General features: G+C 42.0%; 1 protein-coding gene across 1 annotated transcript in view; it reads right to left on the bottom strand.

Moving 5' to 3' along the window:
• LOC129853869 (collagen alpha-1(XXVII) chain B-like) overlaps positions 1–21,239 on the bottom strand; it is a 144,962-nt gene that overhangs the window by 40,889 nt on the left and 82,834 nt on the right. The window contains exons 14-19 of the mRNA XM_055920333.1: positions 9,936–9,980; positions 9,112–9,165; positions 8,913–8,957; positions 8,346–8,399; positions 8,175–8,228; positions 4,795–4,848 (exon numbers count right to left, since the gene is read on the bottom strand). Coding sequence (XP_055776308.1) covers positions 4,795–4,848; positions 8,175–8,228; positions 8,346–8,399; positions 8,913–8,957; positions 9,112–9,165; positions 9,936–9,980 — 306 coding nt within the window. The remainder of the gene's footprint in view (positions 1–4,794; positions 4,849–8,174; positions 8,229–8,345; positions 8,400–8,912; positions 8,958–9,111; positions 9,166–9,935; positions 9,981–21,239) is intronic.

The following is a 21,239-nucleotide window of genomic DNA, read 5'->3' as shown; positions in this document are numbered from 1 at the left end:
CTCCTAACCAATTGTGCTATTGTGTGTGTTTCTTCACATTATTTGTAACTTATTTTGAACATAATGTTTCTGCCACTGTGTCATATTACCGAAAATAGCTTCTGGATATCAGAACAGCGATTACCTCGTACTGGACAAAGATTTTTTAATTAACGAGTCGGACACAAAGGATTTACTTCAGACACCGGACAAGGCCCAAATCCCTGTCATTCGCATGAAGAAAAGACTAAGATATAGGGGTTATAGGTCGGGGTGCCTTGTAAGAATCCGAAGGCGAGTGTGTAACCCGCTTCTACCATCAGTCATATTAACCAATGTGCAATCATTGGATAATAAACTGCATGAACTCCGATCAAGACTATCCTACCAACTGGACATTAAAAACTGTAATATCTTATGTTTCGTGGCTGAACGACAACATGGATAACATACCGCTGGCTGGGTTTTCCGTGCATCGGCAAGATAGAACAGCTGCCTCCGGTAAGACAAGGGGTGGCGGTTTGTGTCTATTTGTCAATAACAGCCGGTGCACAAAATCAAATCTCGAGGTTTTGCTCGCCTGAGGTAGAGTATCTTATGATAAGCTGTAGGCCACACTATTTACCAAGAGAGTTTTCATGTATATTTTTTGTAGCTGTCTATTTACCACCACGATGCTGGCACTAAGACCGCACTCAACGAGCTGTATAAGGTCATAAGCAGAAAATAAAATGCTAATCCAGAGGCGGCGCTCCTAGTGGCCGGAGACTTTAATGCAGGGAAACTTAAATCAGTTTACCCTAATTTGTACCAGCAGGTGACATGTGCAACCAGAGGGAAAATAAACTCTAGACCACCTTTACTCCACACACAGAGATGCGTACAAAGCTCTCCCTCACCTTCCATTTGGCAAAGCTGACCATAACTCTATCCTCCTGATTCATGCCTACTAACTAAAACTATAGCAGGAAGTACCAGTGACTCGCTCAATACGGAAGTGGTCAGATGACGCAGATGCTAAGCTACAGGACTGTTTTGCTAGCACAGACTGGAATATGTTCTGGGATTCTTCCGATGGCATTGAGGGGAACACCACATCAGTCACTGGCTTCATCAATAAGTGCATCGTTGACGTCATCCCCACAGTGAACGTACGTACATACCACAACCAGAAGCCATGGATTACAGGCAACATCCGCACGGAGCTGAAGGGCAGAGCTGCCGCTTTCAAGGAGCGGGACTCTAACCCGGAAGCTTATAAGAAATCCTGCTATGCCCTCCAACGAACCATCAATTTGCAGTGCTAGTCGGATGTGGCAGGGCTTGCAAACTATTACGGACTACAAAGGGAAGTACAGCCTGAGCAGCCCAGTGACACAAGTCTACCAGATGAGCTACAGTGGCAAGAAAAAGTATGTGAACTCTTTGGAATTACCTGGATTTCTGCATAAATTTGACATAAAATTTGATCTGATCTTCATCTAAGTCAAACAATAGACAAACACAGTGTGCTTAAACTAATAACACACAAATTATTGTATTTCTGTTGTCTATATTGAATACATCATTTAAACATTCATGTGAACCCCCTAGTCTAATGACTTCTCCAAAAGCTAACTGGAGTCAGGAGTCAACTAACCTGGAGTCGAATCAATGAGACGAGATTGGAGATTTTGGTTAGAGCTGCCCTGCCCCATAAAAAAACTCACAAAATTTGAGTTTGCAATTCACACAAAGCATTGCCTGATGTGATCCATGCCTCGAACAAAAGAGATCTCAGAAGACCTAAGATTAAGAATTGTTGCCTTGCATAAAGCAGGAAAGGGTTACAAAAGTATCTCTAAATGTCAGTCCACGGTAAATCAAATTGTCTATAAATGGAGAAATTTCAGCACTGTTGCTACTATCCCTAGGAGTGGCCGTCCTGCAAAGATGACTGCAAGAGCACAGCGCATAATGCTCAATGAGGTTAAGAAGAATCCTAGAGTGTTAGCTAAAAGACTTATGGAAATCTCTGGAAGATGCTAACATCTCTGTTGACGAGTCTACAAAACGTAAAACACTAAACAAGAATGGTGTTCATGGGAGGACACCATGGAATAAGCCACTGCTGTCCAAAAAAAAACATTGTTGCACGTCTGAAGTTCGCAAAAGAGCACCTGGATGTTCCACAGCGCTACTGGCTAAATATTCTGTGGTCAGAGGAAACTAAAGTTGTGGTGTTTGGAAGAAACATACAACACTATGTGTGGAGAGAAAAAAAGGCAAAGCACACCAACATCACAACCTCATCCCAACTGTAAAGTATGGTGGAGGGAGCATCATGGTTTGGGGCTGCTTTGCTGCCTCAGGGCCTGGACAGCTTGGTATCATCGATGGAAAAGGAATTCCCAAGTTTATCAAGACATTTTGCAGGAGAATGTAAGACTGTCTGTCTGCCAATTGAAGCTCAACAGAAGTTAGGTGATGCAACAGCACAACAACCCAAAAGACAGAAGTAAATCAACAACAGAATGGCTTGAATAGAATAACATACGCCTTATGGAGTGGCCCAGTCAGTCCTGACCTCAACCCGATTGAGATGCTGTGGCATGACCTCGAGAGTGGTTCACACCAGACATCCCAAGAATATTGTGGAACTGAAACAGTTTTGTGAAGAGGAATGGTCCAAAATTCCTACTGACCGTTGTGCAGGTCTGATCCGCAAATACAGAAAACGTTTGGCTGAGTATTTTGCTGCCAAAGGAGGGTCAACATTTTATTAAATACTAAAGGGTTCACATACTTTTTCCAACCTGCACTGTGAATGTTTACACAGTGTGTTGAATAAAGACATGAAAAAATATTGTTTGTGTGTCATTAGTTTAAGCAGACTGTGTTTGTCTACTGTTGTGACTTAGATGAAGATCAGATAAAATGTTATGACCAATTTATGCAGAAATCCAGGTATTTCTCAAGGATTCACATAATTTTTCTTCCCACTGTAAATTCCTTCTATGCGTGCTTCGAGGCAAGCAACACTGAAGCATGCTTGAGAGCATCAGCTGTTCCGGACGACTGTGTGATCATGCTCTGCATAGCCGATGTGATTAAGACATTAAAACAGGTCAAAATTCACAATGCCGCAGGGCCAAGCGGATTACCAGGACATGACCAATTGGCAAGTGTCTTCACTGACATTTTAAACCAGTCCCTGACTGTGTCTGTAATGCCAAAATGTTTCAAGGAGTCACTGTGCCCAAGAACACCAAGGTAACCTGCAGAATTGATTTCCGACACGTAGCACTCACATCTGTAGTCATGAAGTGCTTTGAAAGGCTGGTCATGGCTCATATCATCACCATTAACCCAGAAACCTTAGACTCACTCCAATTTGCATACCGGCCTAACAGATCCACAGATGACACAATCTCTATTGCACTCCACTCTGCCCTTTCCCACCTGGACAAAAGGATCACTTACGTGAGAATGCTATTCATTGACTACAGCTCAGCGTTCAACACCATAGTGCCCTCAAAGCTCATCACTAAGCTAAAGACCCTGGGACTAAACACCTCCCTCTGCAACTGGATCTTGGTCCTGACGGGCCACCTCCAGGTGGTAAGGGTAGGTAACAACCCAGCTGCCACGTTGATCCTCAACACGGGGGCCCCTCAGGGGTGCGTGCTCAGTCCCCTCCTGTACTCCCTGTTCACCCATGACTGCATGGCCAAGCACAACTCCAACACCATCATTAAGTTTGCCGTCGACACAACAATTGGAGGCCTGATCACCGACAACGATGAGACAGCCTGTAAGGAGGAGGTCAGTGACCTGGCAGTGTGGTGCCAGGATAACAACCTCTCCCTCAACGTGATCAAGACAAAGGAGATGATTGTGGACTACAGAAAAAGGAGGACCGAGCACACCCCCATTCTCATCCACAGGGCTGTAGTGGAGCAGGTTGAGAGCTTCAAGATCCTTGATGTCCACATCACTAACAAACTAGAATGGTCCAAACAAACCAAGACAGTTGTGAAGAGGGCACGACAACATCTATTCCCCCTCAGGAGACTGAAAAGATTTGGTATGGGTCCTCAGATCCTCCAAAACTTCTACATCTGCACCATCGAGAGCATCCTGACTGGTTGCATCACTGCCTGGTACGGCAACTGCTCGGCCTCTGACCGCAAGGCACTACAGAGGGTAGTGCGTACGGTCCAGTACATCACTGTGGCCAAGCTTCCAGCCAACCAGGACCTCTATACAGGCGGTGTCAGAGGAAGGCCCTAAAAATTGCCAAAGATTCTAGCAACCCTAATCATAGACTGTTCTATCTGCTACCACACAGCAAGCGGTACCAGGGTGCCAAGTCTAGGTCCAAAAGGCTTCTTAACAGCTTCTACCCGAAATCCATAAGACTCCTGAACAGCTAACCAAATACCACCACCCCATTTTTACGCTGGTGCTGCTCTTTGTTTATTATCTACGCATGGTCACTTTACCTCTACATATGTAGATATTAACTCGACTATCCTGTGCCCCTGCACATTGTCTCTGTACCGGTACTCCCTGTATATAGCCTGGTTATGTTTTTTTATTTATTGTTGCTCTTTAATTATTTGTCATTTTTCTATTTTATTTGTATTTTTTATTGTTTACTTCAGTTTATTTAGTAAATACTTTCTTAACACCTATTTTTTTCTTAACTGCCTAGTTGGTTAAGGCCTTGTGGGTAAGCATTTCACTGTAAGGTTGTATTTGGGGCATGTGACAAATAACATTTGATTTGATATAGGTCATGTGTAATCTTTCCACCCACACACAGATCCTTACCTCTTGGCCAGGAGGGCCAGGTATACCATCAGGTCCTTGGTCACCGGTCACCCCCTAGGAGAGAGATTTCAAAAGTGATAACCTAGTAGTTTATGACGCTTCACGCCCATTGTACATCTTTAGGCAGCAGACAAAATTCCTTTGTCCTCTCACCGTGGAGGAATGGAATGTATGATGGGCCTATGGAGAACCTACCTCAGAATAATAACATGCAATAAATGGACTTTGGGACAATATGTTTCGTCAGCCAAAATGGTAGTAATGACGATAGATGGAATATGAAAATTAATGTCATTTTTGTTATGTTATTAATAGTTAAATTACGACATTATAACGAAAAAATTGTAACTTGAAGAGTTTTCACAATGTACCTGATGTTTGCTTAACCTGTTGGGGATGGGGGCGCTGTTTAGACTATTTATGCTAATTTGGTAATTTTTGAAACGGCTTCCCACAAAATCCTTGATCGTACAATATGCATATTATTATTATTATTGGATAGAAAACAGTCTATAGTTTCTATAGGAGTTGAAATTTTGTCTCTAAGTGGAACAGAGCCCATTCTACAGCAATTTCCCTGACATGGAGTCAGATTTCAGAAATGTTGGCCACTGTTCTGAAGTCAGTTAAAAGGGCACTGTTATTGCTATGACTATACGGACACTTCTTACGTCTTCCCCTGGATGCCTTTACGTGATGACGATTCCAATGGGGTCGATTGCGCGTTCACAGGCCCTATAAATTAAAAAACCCTGTAGCTAGCAAGTCCTTCCTTGGTGCGTAACGCGCGTGCTGGACACCGACCCGCTCCTGTTCCAAGCGTTAGTTTAGCCTGTTATATTTCTCCGGTCATCTTTTCACTCGTTATAGGAGTTAAAAACATCATAATGTAGTTAATTTAAAGCGTTTTATAGCAATTTATATCCGTTTAGTGCGATTTTGGGACATTTATTTTTGAAACGATGTGAATAGCTGGGCACGCTTTTCAGTTCATCCCGAACGCAGTTGGCATTTCCACATGGCAAGAGGACAGCTTTCCACCAAAAGACGATTCCTCCCAAGAAAGGATCCTTTGCCCAAGATACTGATGGAAGAACAGCTCAAAGTAGGACATTTTTATTATGATAAATCGTGTTTCTGTCGAAACATTTTAGTGGCTTAGGACGCCATGTTTTTTGACGTAGCTTCGCTTGGCGCAAACTGTATTGAAAAGTAAGGATAAATTAAAAAATGTAATTCCGCAATTGTATTAAGAATTAAATTGTCTATCAATCCCTGTCCACCCTATATTTTTTAGTCACGTTTATGAGTATTTATGTATAAGAGTAGATCACTGTCTAAGTGGCGCAAGGACATTTTCTGACCAGCTGAGCTACATTTCACATTGTCTAACCATGATTTTGGTGGCTAAATATAAACATTTTCGATCAAACTCTATATGGATTGTGTAATATGATGTTACAGGAGTGTCATCGGAAGAATTCTGAGAAGGTTAGTGAAAAAATTAATATCTTTTGGCGATGTTGACTTTTATCGCTCACTTTGGCTAGAATCAATGCTGGGCTGCTATGTGCTATGTGCTATGCTAATATAACGATTTATTGTGTTTTCGCTGTAAGACACTTAGAAAATCTGAAATATTGTCTGTATTCACAGGATCTGTGTCTTTCGATTCGTGTATGCTGTGTATTTTTACGAAATGTTTGATGATTAGTAAGTAGGTAAACACGTTGCTCTAAGTAGTTTTTCTATTCCATTTGTGACGGTGGGTGCAATTGTAACCTATGCCATCTACCTGAAATATGCACTTTTTTCTAACAAAACCTATCCCATACCATAAATATGTTATCAGACTGTCATCTGATGAGTTTTTTTGTTGGTTAGGGGCTATAAATATCTTAGTTTAGCCGATTTGGTGATGGCTACTGGTGTTGGTGGACAAATAAAAGATGGTGGATTATGCTAATGTGTTTTTAGGTAATAGATGTACATCTTTACATATTGTGTCTTCCCTGTAAAACATTTAAAAAATCGGACATGTTGACTGGATTCACAAGATCTGTGTCTTTCATTAGCTGTATTGGACTTTAATGTGTGAAAGTTAAATATTTAAAAAAAAATTTTTTTTTGAATTTCGCGGCACTGGTTTTTCAGTGGGGGGGGGGTGTGCCGCTAGCGCCACGCTGATCCTAGACAGGATAATGTACGTTCTGTAAAAAATGTCCAGATCAAAGATAATGTTTTTGTAAAGATTAAATGTGTGAAGTTAGTTGTCTAAATTGGATCTGAGTCAAATTTAGACCTTGCCTCGTAACTAGTTACACCCAGAGTACTTGCCCTAAAGGCGGAAACGCCCATTTCTGACCCGAGGGTATAAAACACGCGAGTTAAGAATTAACATTATGACTAGGTGACCACGAGCTGCAGCCAAGGTCCGATTAGTTGTAACCCCAAAACGCAACACGAGGTTGAAGGCGACAAAAGAACCTTTTAACAATCTATGCTACGGATGAGTAGTTGTGTCTAAAAGGATGAATTCAAGCAGGACCACCCGGTTATTCTCTCCAAGGAATGCTTTCATTCCCACGCTGGAACCACCTATATGGCTGATTAGCCGTCATCAGAAGACCCCTCTTGAAGAACGAGGGAGAGGAACCAGACCACTAAGAGAAAGGACACTGCCATTGTTTGGAAACAATGGAAAGTTACAGAGTTACACCCGGTAACAACAGAAGTGTCGCCATCAGTAGAGAAGTCATAACTCGGTCCACGAGGAGATACCCTCTCGGAGACCTTCGACACGTAATTACATCATTATATTCGGACCCATAAGAGCGGCAGATCGGGGCAAGGTTAGGGTTAAACTAAGGATAGTTTACAAATATACCTAAGTGTGCTTTTCTCTCATGCACTCTCTTGTTTGAAATCCCCATTTTGTGTAACAAGTTTCATATTGTGTTGGCCTGCTAGGGACCTGTTTCATTGTAGTAAGTTCTAATCAATAGCCTAGACTGTGTGTATGTGTATCTTATTTATCGTTTTAGCTTGTTAGTAAATAAATAATCAACTCAATTGGTGTGGTACAGACTTATTTAGTGGGACTCGGGTTTGTGCAGATTCCCAGATTATGCGACATTCAGAATGAGACTGTAGAGGAAATTAATTAATTAGCGACTGTTGTAAAATCGATATTCTGATATTCATTAAGTTAATTTGGGAAATAGAAACTCAATAAAGCCAAACTTTCCCATGGTGCCTCAGGTTACTGAGTTAATAATTACCTGATTCATTTAATCACGTAATTATGAACAGTTAATTATTCGATGAACAGCAGTCGTCACATTAATCAATCCAACGCCACGACAGGTTAATGGACTCACCTGTTGCCCTGGTTTCCCTTGAATACCTAGCAACCCAGGTGAACCCTGGATACCCTGTAAAACAATGAGAGCACTTCTGTGAAAAGAAGTTATCCACAGTTAAAACCCAGACACAAAGACTCAGACGACAAACATCAGCACCATCTGTCAGGTGGTAGTGGAGTGAAATACCTTGTCACCTTGGAATCCATTCTCTCCTTGCTCCCCTGGAAGACCAACTTCACCCTGAAGAATGAGACAGGTTAGAAGGTTAAGAATACACTAACAAATGTACACTATAAATCCTAATTTCTATTGATGAGTACTATAGCCAGCTGTGGGCATGAGGCAGATCCAGCATGCCCAGTAGGCAGCTCTAGGGATGTCATCTGGTGACCTGTCGACTGCATAGGAGCACTGCACATCTGCCATTGTTATACACTTGCTGTACTCAGCAAATATGTGAATTTTTACTAAGAAAAGCACATATGTCTCAGTAGCTTATACATATATGTGATACATGGAGCACATAGCAAGCCCAAGCTCTAAATTTGCAGTGATTGATGATGAATGTCACCTTGTAGGCTTCGGAAAGTCTTTAAACTGTTCCTGAATCAGATTTCTAGAGATGTCTGTAGTTTTACCACATATAACCTCATCCCCAGAGAGCCAGCTAGTGGACGAGACTATTTGGCATGCATAATTTGATCTGATGGTTTATTTACGTACAGTAGGCTAATAATGAGGTATTCAGATCACCTTATCACCTTTCAGTCCTGGTTCTCCTGGATTTCCTGGTACCCCCTGAAATTTAACCAATCACTGATGAGCAAACAGGCCTGGTGTTGCCCCGAGAGAAACCCCTCTTGAGATTATGACACCTCCTGCATTGTATTACGCTTACAACATTTTGTAACAGCACGTACAGTAGACGTGAGTAAAGCAGTAGGTCAGTTACCTTGAGTCCACATGGTCCTGGCAAACCCATCATCCCTACAGGACCCATGTCTCCCTGCCACCAACAACACACAGAACACACACTTAGAACACTGTAGACGGAAATGCAGACCTACAGCTGTAGGACAATTATGTCACACACATTCCTAACATGTGTATACAGTAGTTAAGTTGAATGATAGAGCAAGAGTATTTCTCCATGTTCTTAATGGCAACATTTGGGACCTATATTTATCTGTTTATCATCAACAAGACAAATTATAAACTGGGTGGTTCGAGCCCTGCACGCTGACAGTCGTGGTATATCAGACCGTATACCACGGGTATGACACAACACTCATTTTTCCTGGTCTAATTACATTGGTAACCCGTTTATAATAGCAATAAGGCACCTCTGGGGTTTGTGTTATATGGCCAATATACCATGGCTAAGGTCTGTATCCAAGCAGTCCGCGTTGCGTCGTGCATATGAGCAGCCCTTAGCTGTGGTATATTGGCCATATACCCCCCCCCCCCCCCCCCCCCCCCCCCCCGGGCCTTATTGCTTAAATATAGACAGGCATCCCCAAACCAATCAGTGTCCTAGAGAGTGCAGTGGAGCAGAGTGACGGTGCACAATTAGAAAAAAAAGTGCTATCTAGAAGCACAGAGTGTTTTACATGGAACCACAAAATGTTCTACCTGGAACCAAAAAAGAGTTCTACCTGGAACCAAAAAGGTTCTACCTGTAAAGAAAAAAGGGTTCTCCTATGGGGACAGTCAAATAACACTTTTGGAACACTTTAATTCTAAGAGTGCACATGTCACATGGCTGTTTATACTCACAATGAGCCCGGGAACTCCATTAGGACCAGGGGCTCCCAGCTCGCCCTGAGTGAGAGTGAGAGAGAGAGAGAGAGAGAGAGAGAGAGAGAATTTCTCTCTAAGGTTATAGGCTCTATTCTAAACAAACACAGGCAGAAGAGAGGCACAGTGTTCCTTACGCTTCTGGGAGAAGGAAAGGGATAGACCCTAGCTCTCAGAATGTGTGTGTTGGTGTGTGTTGTCCCCTGTGCCCCCCCCCCCCCCCTGTTTGTGTAATCTCCAGCTCCCATCTCGCGGGTCAGGCCAGGCTAATGAAAGGGGGGCTGGCGCGACACACAGAGAAGGGCTTGTTGTCCCCGGTAACTACCCCACTGCTACGTGTCATGCCCACATCCTCTCCAGGTAGAGAGAGAGAGATACTTGATCTGTGAACTGAAATAAAAAAGAAAGCTGAGCAAGCTTGGAAAGAGCTAGTAAAGAAATCAGCAATAGAAAATCTAAATGGAGATTATATACCATACAGATGTCTGCTCTTTTAAAGGCAAAGGAAAAATGTTAAAAGTAAAGTAATGAGAGAATCACCCGAGACCTTGGTGGCAGACTTCTCAATACTATAGGGGAAGAAAACCACAATAAATGTCTTATTTCATACTGAGAGCCCCTCAGCCTGGCACCCTGTTGTGCACGAAATACCCAAAACATTGAAAAGGCAGACAGATAACAATTAATGAGGACAAACTGCCACTGCCTCACCGTTAACGTCAATCATATCGGCACCATCGTGGTCCAGGGAAAGCAGCCTGAGGAAATTCCAGGAAGACTTATAGTCCCTAAGAGAAGAAGCAAAGGAGCAAGCAGCCTCTCCACAGACCACAATCCAGGAGAAGACAACCCCTCCAAGCTCTGACAGCAGACTCGTCTCTCTAAGACTCTCCTACGACATCAAATCTTTCAGAAAGTCTATCTGTTCTCGAAAGAGACTTTTCTGAGTTCAGGGAGAAATCATTGACCTGCCAGAGCAGAAGCAGTCAAGAGCTGACAGAGGAAGACACCAGCCTGGTGACTCAGGGGAAACAGCAGCCCAGTGAGATCAGGGAGCTACAGTCAGCCACTAGAGAACTGGAGGAGGACAACCAGGCCCTCAGAATGTAAGTGCGTCGCCTGAGAGAGATAGTGGCCACCACTGTCGATCACAGCCACTTGCAAGACCTACAGAGAGAACTACAGGAACTGAAGGACGAGGTCATCAGGCACTAGCCCGGCCACACTGCCAGGGAAGAGTCATCAAGCTCTGGTGCCCCACCACATCCACTGCCATGGAGTTGCTCTCAGAGGACATTCAACCTCATCACCTCTATGACCACTTCAGCAAGAACAGAGTCAGGTTCTTCACAAAACCCTGAAAGACACTGCCGGGGACAGGTCCCCCTCCAATACCCACACCAAGCCCAGAGACTCTAATCAGCACTACAAGAGTCCCAGGGCCCCTCAACATCCAAGGAGCCACAAACTACAGGGAGCCCAAATTCCCACTGGCCCCAGTCACCATGCTGCTCCTGGTCCTCATGCCCCCCCACGAGTCATCCCTGACAGAGCACCCACCCAGCCAGCTAAAACAGGCAGTACAGAAGAGTTACGCAGTAGTGACTACAACAGTGTCCTCAGTACTGGACAACCAGAGCCAGATAAGAGACCTGTTGCTGTAATCTGCTTTAAGATACGCATACTGAACTAAAAACATACATCCACTACAGATGTCATCCAGGGTAAAGTACTATATGATATGTAGCCTTTTTTTATTGTTTAATTATTAAAAGTTTACACCTAACTATTATTTTATCCCCATAACATGTTATAACACATGATAACACCCACAATGATAACAAATTGGTTCACATATTAAGCATTCCACTGTTAAACACATAAAGGAGGATTTGAAATATAGCATCCTTAAGGATAAGCAGCTATAACATTCAGGTTTGTGGTCTTCAAACTTTGGTGTGAAAAGCTTCAGACCCAGACTTTGTAGGTACTCTAAAGTTTCCTGTTTCAGCATGACAATGCCCCCGTGCACAAGGTGAGGTCCATACAAAAAGGGTTTGTCGAGATCGGTGTGGAAGAAATTGACTGGCCTGCACAGAGCCCTGACCTCAACCCCATCTAACACCTTTGAATTGGAACACCGACTGCGAGCCAGGCCTAATCCCTAATGCCCGACCTCACTAAAGCTCTTGTGGCTGAATGGAAGTCCCCACAGCAATGTTCCAACATTTAGTGGGAAACCAGCAAAAGGGGGACCAACTCCATATTAATGCCCATGATTTTTGAATGAGATGATTAACGAGCAGATGTACACATACTTATGGTCATGTAGTGTATATACCCTCCACACATTTGTCCCAAAAAATGTCCACCAAACTCACAAAGGAAAAACATTTGCCTGTTTAATAGACTTTCAAAAAGCTTTTGATTCCATATGGCATGAAGGTATGTTCTTAAAACTCATTCAAAGTGGTTTAAGAGGCAATGTATATTATATTATTGATGTGATCTATAAGGAAAACCAATGTTGTATAAAGTTGTCAAGAAAATAAAACTATTCTTTGGTCAGGACAGAGGAGTTAGACAAGGTTGCAATATTAGTCCAATTGTATTCAATATTTATATAATGTAAATGAACTGACTACCATATTAGAACAATCTACATCTCTGGGACACCCTCAAATTAAAGTTAATTGTATATGCTGATTTATATTCTGACAAAATTATTACAAAATATATTTTCCCACAATTATATTACTCCTGTCTGAACAGACATAAATAAGACCATTAAAAATACTACACCAGCAAACATTATTTACTGTAGCCACAGAGGATCAATAGCTTCTACAATATTGCTGTGGATTAAGTTTTATTACAAGCACTTACAGTTGTGAAGGCAGCAATTTGGGCCGTAAGCGTGACAAATATATACTGAACCAAAAAATATAAACGCAACATGCAACAATTTCAAAGATTTTACTGAGTTACAGTTCATATAAGGAAAATCAGTCAATTGAAATACAGTAAATTTCATTAGAACCTAATCTATGGATTTCACATGACTGTGAATACAGATATGCATCTGTTACCTTAAAAAAGGATCAAAAACACAGTCAGTATCTGGTGTGACCACCATTTGCCACCATCCAATGTGACACATTTCCTTCGAATAACGTTGATTGTGGCCTGTGGAATGTTGTCCCACTCCTCTTCAATGGCTGTGCGAAGTTACTGGATATTGGCGGGAACTGAAACACGCCATCGTACACATCAATCCAAAGCATCCCAAACATGCTCAATGGGTGACATGTCTGGGGAGTATGCAGGCCATGGAAGAACTGGGACATTTTCAACTTCCAGGAACTGTGTACAGACCCTTGCGACATGGGGCTGTGCATTATCATGCTGAAACATGAGGTGATGGCGGCGGATGAATGGCACAACAATGGGCCTCAGGATCTCATCACAGTATCTCTGTGCATTCAAATTGCCATTGATAAAAAGCAATTGTGTTTGTCTGTAGCTTATGCCTGCCCATACCATAACCCCTCCACCACCATGGGGCACTCTGTTCACAACATTGACATCAGCAAACCGCTTGCTCACATGATGTCATGCTCGTGGTCTGCAGTTGTGAGGCCGGTTGGACATACTTCCAAATTCTCTAAAACGACATTGTAGGCGGCTTATGGTAGAGAAATTAATGTTCAATTCTCTGGCAACAGCTCTGGTGGACATTCCTGCAGTCAGCATGTCAATTACACACTCCCTCGAAACATCTTTGGCATTGTGTGACAAGGTGCACCTGTGTAATGATCATGCTGCTTAATCAGCTTCTTGATATGCCACACCTGTTAGGTGGATGGATTATCTTGACAAAGGAGAAATGCTTACTAACAGGGATGTAACAAATTTGTGCCAAATGTTTGAGAGAAATAAGCTTTTTGTGTGAATGGAACATTTCTGGGGTCTTTTATTTCAGCTCATGAAACATGGGACCAACACTTTACACTTTTGTTCAGTGTAAAACAGCTTGTTGCATTGTGGCCATAGACTGTTAAACTCAGTTGTACACCACCGATGGCTGCCAGTTCTGACGTGAATGGGAACTGCCATCTATGGATTATATTTATTTTGTTTGTTGCGGCTGTCAATCTGTCAAATGCCTACTGCTGAAAAGAGAAGACCAATCTGTCCGTAGAAGCCAACAATTTTTTTCACAACTTTTGAGCGATTCTGAGCGAACAGCACTGTTTTTCAAAGTAGCTTATCTAGAGATGGCTATTGGCCCAAGTGCATCGGCCATCACCGGTGAGTAGCCTAGACTTCATCTTCATCATTGGGTGAGTCAGTGTCACTGGAAAGTTTATTTATCTAGCCATGATTGGCTTATGGGTCCACTATGCAAGTAACCATTTAACTGTAATGTTTACACTTCCTGCTTCCTGTGCATGTGACAAATAAACATAGATTTGATTTGCTATAGCGTGTGTTTACCAGAGATGGTAATGTGAAGAACAACATGACCTGCATCAAAGTCTGATTAGGATATAGGCCAAGGACTAGATAAAGGGTATTTTTACCACTACTTTTTGCTACTACCTTCAACACTTTTACTCTTAATATTTGGATGTTTACTACACTACCTTACTCGGTGAATTTAGCACATGGCCTCACACGTGAATCCTTAAAGAGATGGGTGGGGCTAAGGCTTAAGAGGGTGTGAACTATGCTGCATGGGTGTAGACAAAGAGGTGCTCTCTAGTAGGTGTACCAAAACATCCACAGGCCATTTTCTAGTCTCTACTTTCATGTAAATAAATAAAAATGTAATGTTGCTACATATAACCGAATCAAGATGGTGGATCACATACAGTAACAGTCAAAAGTTTGGACACACCTACTCATTCAAAGGTTTTTATTTATTTTGACTATTTTCTACATTTTAGAATAGTAGTGAAGACATCAACACTATGAAATAAGACATATGTAATCATGTAGTAGCATAAAAAAATGTATAAACAAATCAAAATATATTTTCCTTGATGACAGATTTGCACACTCTTGGCATTCTCTCAACCAGCTTCACCTGGAATGCTTTTCCAACAGTCTGGAAGGAGTTCCCACATTCTGTATGCTGAGCACTTGTTGACTACTTTTCCTTCACTCTTTAGTCCAACTCATCCCAAACCATCTCATTGGGTTGAGGTCAGGTGATTGTGGAGGCCAGGTCATCTGATGCAGCACTCCATCACTCTCCTTCTTGGTCAAATAGCCCTTACACAGACTGGAGGTGTGTTGGATCATTGTCCGGTTGGAAACAAATGATAGTCCCACTAAGCGCAAACCAGATGGGATGGCGTATCGCTGCAGAATGCTTTGGTAACCATGCTGGTTAAGTGTGCCTTGAATTCTAAATAAATCACTGACTGTGTCACCAGCAAAGCACCCCCACACCATCACACCTCCTCTTCCATGCTTCACGGTGGGAACCACACATGCAGAGATCATCTGTTCACCTACTCTGCGTCTCACAAAGACACGACAGTTGAAACCAAAGATCTCAAATTTGGACTCATCAGACCAAAGAACAGATTTCCACTGGTCTAATGTCCATTGCTCGTGTTTCTTGGCCCAAGCAAGTCTCTTCTTCTTACAGTTGATGTTGAGATGTGTCTGTTACTTGAACTCTGTGAAGCATTTATTTGGGCTGCAATCTGAGGTGCAGTTAACTCTGCTGCAGAGGATAAGTTCATTAGAGGTAACTCTAGGTCTTCCTTCCTATGGCGGTCCTCATGGAAGCCAGTTTCATCATAGCACTTGAGGGTTTTTGCAATTGCACTTGAAGAAACTTTCAAAGTTCTTGAAATGTTCCTCATTGACAGACCTTCATGTCTTAAAGTAATGACAGAACTTTTGACTGGTACTGTATATATGGCGCCAGACCAGGTTTTCCATAATGAAAAATGTGGCACCTGACATTTGACCTGTAGCATTTTAATTTACCAGACATTTGAGAAATTTACTGGGTGCTTAACCTGATTAGGGCATCCACCCACAGTGCTCAGAATGACAGAAATCACATTTAGATTATAGTAATTCATCTTAATAGAACATGCAAGTCGGGGATGCCACAAAGTCCGTCCTTCAGATGCGCACTTTGAAGATGTTAGAATAACAGTCCACATTTAAATTCCCTCAGCCAACAAGACGAGTAACAGACAGCAAAATCACTAGCCTATGTCAATCTACTGTCCCCGATAGTAGAAAAGTTTACCTATTCTATTAGTCAGCTTGTCGAGAAAAATTGCCTATTTCAAACAGACTCTGGGACAGTTGTGGGACAATAGATCCCAAATTCATACAACTAGTTGGCCTAGGATACATTCAAAAAAGTTTAAAAGCAATGAATCTGATGCCTAAGATTAGGACATTTAGCTTAAATGTGTATAAATTATTAGGCCTATTTCTTCACATTATAAGTGCAGCAATGCACAAAAGACGGTATGCTAATGTTTTTTCATAGTACAATTAGCGGGAAAGAAAGTGTGTAGACCAATAAGTGTGTAGACCAATAAGCATGGGTCAAATGTTTTTCCATCGACTGGTATTCCATCAAGAATAGGCTAAAAAGCATTATTTCGCAATGGGATTTTTTTCTTCTTATCCTGAACAATTGGCCTGTGTGCCAGTTTTATTTATTGGCTTTTCAATTTTTTTTTTATCTGTCTAAAGACGGCTATTACCTGCTAACGGAAACCATGCACCAGACAAGTGACCGGGAACATTTTAACTTATCGAATATTTGAGAATTGGATGGATAACCCATTAAGCCGTCCACCCACACAGCCAGTGCCATCAATATATTAGGGATATTGGCCAAATGATATGGCATCCACTGTATGACTTTATTAAGGTAACATCAAAAGTAAGTCAAGGCAATGACTCCCAAAGGGGCACAGTGGTCTAAGGCACTGCATCTCAGTGCATCACTACAGACCCTGGTTTGATCCTGGACTGTATCACAACCGTCCGTGATCGGGAGTCCCATAGAGAGGCGCACAATTGGACAAGCGTCGTCCGGGGTAGGCCGTCATTGTAAATAAGAATGTGTTCTTAACTGACTTGCCTAGTTAAATAAAAAAAATGTTTATAGGGAAAATATGAAAAACTTACTTTGGCCAAAGAAAATGGCCCAACATATTGAAACAAAACACTTGCAAACTGGTTTAAACCTTCACAAATGTCACGTATACTCCCTCTCCGGTGCTCGAGGTCGTCAGGCTGCTCATTATTACGCACACCTGTCACCATTGTTACTCGCACAAGTGCATCATCAGACTCACCTGGACTCAATAACCTGTCTGATTACCTTCCCTATAAATGTCACTTCCTTTGGTTCTTTCCCTAGGCGTTATTGTTTCTGTTCCGTTGTTTCATGTCTGTACGCTACTCGTGTTTCTTGTTCCTTGTGTTATTTCTTTTTAAAAGCCACTCCCTGAACTTGCTTCCCGACTCCCAGCGTATACTTTACAACAAAGAAGTTTTGAACAGGCTATATTTCAGTAATTACCAAGAAAGGCTACTGCCTACCGTACCCAACAAATGACAGCAATAGGCTAATTATATTTATTTTACAGCAGGCCTACTTAACTATCTTAAACTAAATACGGAAAACACAATTCAAAACACAGATCAAACTTAATTTAGCGAACGGAAATGTCTCAACAGAATGAAACAAAACAGGTTCTGCATAGGATATTTAAAGAACTGGTTTAGATTTTTTTTTAAATAGGCTTAAAATAATATCAATGATATACAATATAATCCTGATAAAACAAATTACTAAAAATACAAAAACCTTTATAAATTAAGTTCCAAAATTGCATCCTACCTGAAGAGAGTTGCGCATGTGGCCATCATGTAAATGATGCAAACTGCATGAAATGTGTTTATGAAAAGCCCATTTTTTTCCCACATCCTGCTAAAAATTTTCCCCCATTGTATGGAAGTCCTAAAAACGCGTCTGCTCAACGGTAAGCTAGAAAAATGTGATTATAGATGCATGTAATGCGTTACTGTCTGTAGGGCAGAACTTGGGAGATTCCCTATAGCACTTGAGAAAAGACCTACCAAATTCTGGTGACCCTAAGCAACTGACCCAAAAGCACCAGCTAAATTAAACTATTCGACCACAAATAACAAAATTCAAACAAATACAAATCTCTAATCAAAATGCATACACTAATCATTGGCAAAAACAAAGAAGAAGAAAGACTATGTAAGCACTGTGGGTTGGGTGAAGTACAGAATGAGTCGCACTTCCTAGTCCACTGCCCAAAATGTAATTAAAGAGTTGCAGGATTTTTTGAACTGCCTGTTTAGGAGAAAATCTGCATTTTGTTAAAAGAAAATGTAGAGACGGTAGATCTTGCTGCAGATTATGTCCAGTTCTGTCGTAATATAAGAGAGACAATAGCTTCAGCCATGTCATACACATGAACCCTTGTATATTAAATGTGTCAATTGTTGCTGTTTATTTACTTTTTTCAAGCATAATTTTTTGTTATTGATATATTTTATTATTTTTGCTCAAACATATTGTTAATTTATGTGATACTTCATATACTGTACATTCCTCTGGCAACAGTGGCAACCACCCATTCATGCCAATAAGGCATTTATTGAATTGAGAGAGAGGAGGGGGGGGGGGGGCTTTTTTGAAAAGGGGAGATAGATGTTACGGAGAGGTGTTACAGACCAATTTTAAAGTGTGGTCTTCCGGAACCCTCCACCCTCCTCTCCTCTTCTAACTTCACTATGAAGGAGAGGTTATTCAGCCAACTGGAACTTGCCCTCACCTCGGTTGGAAAGACACATGGTGTTGGAGAGGTCCGCAGAGGTCAGCCAATCACAATATCACTATACAGCTGCCACTCAAGGAGATCTCAGGGTCAAACTAAGAGAGCAAATGTATCTGTATGGAAGACCGCATGTCTCCATGTCAAACCAGGATATTGTGTGGATAGAGTGGGATTAGATCTAAGGAATTGCTTTGGTGAAGATATTATTCCCCTTTTGACCCTTCTGAAGTACAGTATCCGCTTCGTTGCTTGGAGGGGAAAGTTCCCCCTACTGGACTACAGACAGCATGTCCATCAGTGAGCTGATTTTCCCAGTCGTCCCCAATTCAGCTACTGAGAAGTGCATGGGAGTGCATACTGCTCTAGAAATAGCCTACAATACCTATAAACATACTTGGCATGTGAGTACTCAGTAACACTTCATTACAGTGTTATAACCAATGTTCCATCAAAATGTTTCATCACTGAGCAAATTTCAAGTCTGCTGAGCGCAAACTTGATCGTTGCAAATGAAAATTCTGTGCAACTTCCAGTGCATTTACTGTGAACACAGGCTGTACCCACATTAAGCTAGTTTTAGCAATGGTCAATTAGGTGACTGTGGCTATTTGATCATAATGTAGGCCTACCAGAGTGGCCTACCATAAAAAACAATGGAGAAAATGCATCCCATAACACTTTAACATGAAAATAGCTGTTTTGTCATTCAGCGTACAGTAGCAGCCAATGTGTGGTTTTCAATGTCCATGAGACTTTTGAAAAGAACATGCAGGGCTTGACATTAACCTGTTTATACACTTATACACTTCAGACGGAGGTGACTGAAAATGTTGTGTTGTTTGACGCAAGAAACCACTTTACAAAATATAATGCATCATTATTCCCATAGCACTATTAACAGAGAATCAGACAAATTATGCTACCCGTAGCTTATTCAAGCCTGTCTCAAAATACAACACTGCCCCTTTAAGACAAAATAAGCTCTTTATCTGACTTGCTTTTCTAAGATGTCTAGAAGTGCACATATTTTTTAATCTTATAGGAAGCAATCCCTCCCCCATTGTTGACTACAAATGATCTATAACTGGGCTAATAACTCACTAACTAGCAAAGGATATGAACACATGTACAAATGTGCACACATCGCTACATGTAGCTCTCACTTTGATCTCAAAACAAGCGCATCTACTCACGACCGCTGATGCTGTAAAAACAGTCCAGTTCAAAGTGAATGGCACAGATCCATATATGGCAATGGTCTATTTGCATATAGGCCTACTGCAGCTCTGATTGGTTATGGTGCACCGGTCTATGTAGAGAACGTGCCTGAGTCATGCCTGTCAATGCAATATATATGCCTTTGTTATATGTTATATACTGCCTGTTTGGCCCTGTCCGGGGGTGTCTCCCGACCCCTCCTGTCTCAGCCTCCAGTATTTATGCTGCAGTAGTTTGTGTCGGGGGGCTAGGGTCAGTCCATTATCTGGAGTATTTCTCCTGTCTTATCTGGTGTCCTGTATGAATTTAAGTAATTCTCTCTCGTTCTCTCTTTTTCATTCTCTCTTTCTCTCTTTCTTTCTCTCTCTCGGAGGACCTGAGCCCAAGGACCACGCCTCAGGACTACCTGGCCTGATGACTCCTTGCTGTCCCTAGTCCACCTGGCCGTGCTGCTGCTCCAGTTTCAACTGTTCTGCCTGCGTCTATGGAACCCTGACCTGTTCCAGACCTGCTGTTTTCAACTCTCTAGAGACAGCAGGAGCGGTAGAGATACTCTGAATGATCGGCTATGAAAAGCCAACTGACATTTACTTCTGAGGTGCTGACCTGTTGCACCCTCTACAACCACTGTGATTATAATTATTTGACCCTGCTGGTCATCTATGAACATTTGAAGATCTTGGCCATGTTCTGTTATAATCTCCACCCGGCACAGCCAGAAGAGGACTGGCCACCCCTCACAGCCTGGTTCCTCTCTAGGTTTCTTCCTAGGTTCTGGCCTTTCTAGGGAGTTTTTCCTAGCCACCGTGCTTCTACACCTGCATTGCTTGCTGTTTGGGGTTTTAGGCTGGGTTTCTGTACAGCACTTTGTGACATCAGCTGATATAAGAAGGGCTTTATAAATACATTTGATTGATTGAATATAATCCTACTCCGATGCGTTCTGCCTACAAAATCTCTTGTATAGTTAGTTTTGCATACTAATTCTTGCACAGTTTATTTTGTTTTGGTATGTTGCATTGAAAGTGGATTATACTGCGTTGATTCGATCACAATTCCCACAGTAAAGGTAAACGTTGATAGTGTTACGAACGGGGAAAACTCTATAAAGTTGACTGAAGTTCAAACTCATGCTTCTCTGCCCGCACTGATATTTCTTCTAAGTGGCAGTCCCTGGGGAGCTAGACAGAACATTAGATAT

The sequence above is a fragment of the Salvelinus fontinalis genome, chromosome 4 (genome assembly GCF_029448725.1).
Source record: "Salvelinus fontinalis isolate EN_2023a chromosome 4, ASM2944872v1, whole genome shotgun sequence".
In the NCBI taxonomy this organism is placed as follows: domain Eukaryota; kingdom Metazoa; phylum Chordata; class Actinopteri; order Salmoniformes; family Salmonidae; genus Salvelinus; species Salvelinus fontinalis.
Note: the sequence above shows the minus strand (reverse complement) of the source record. Positions and strands in the feature narration are given on the sequence as shown.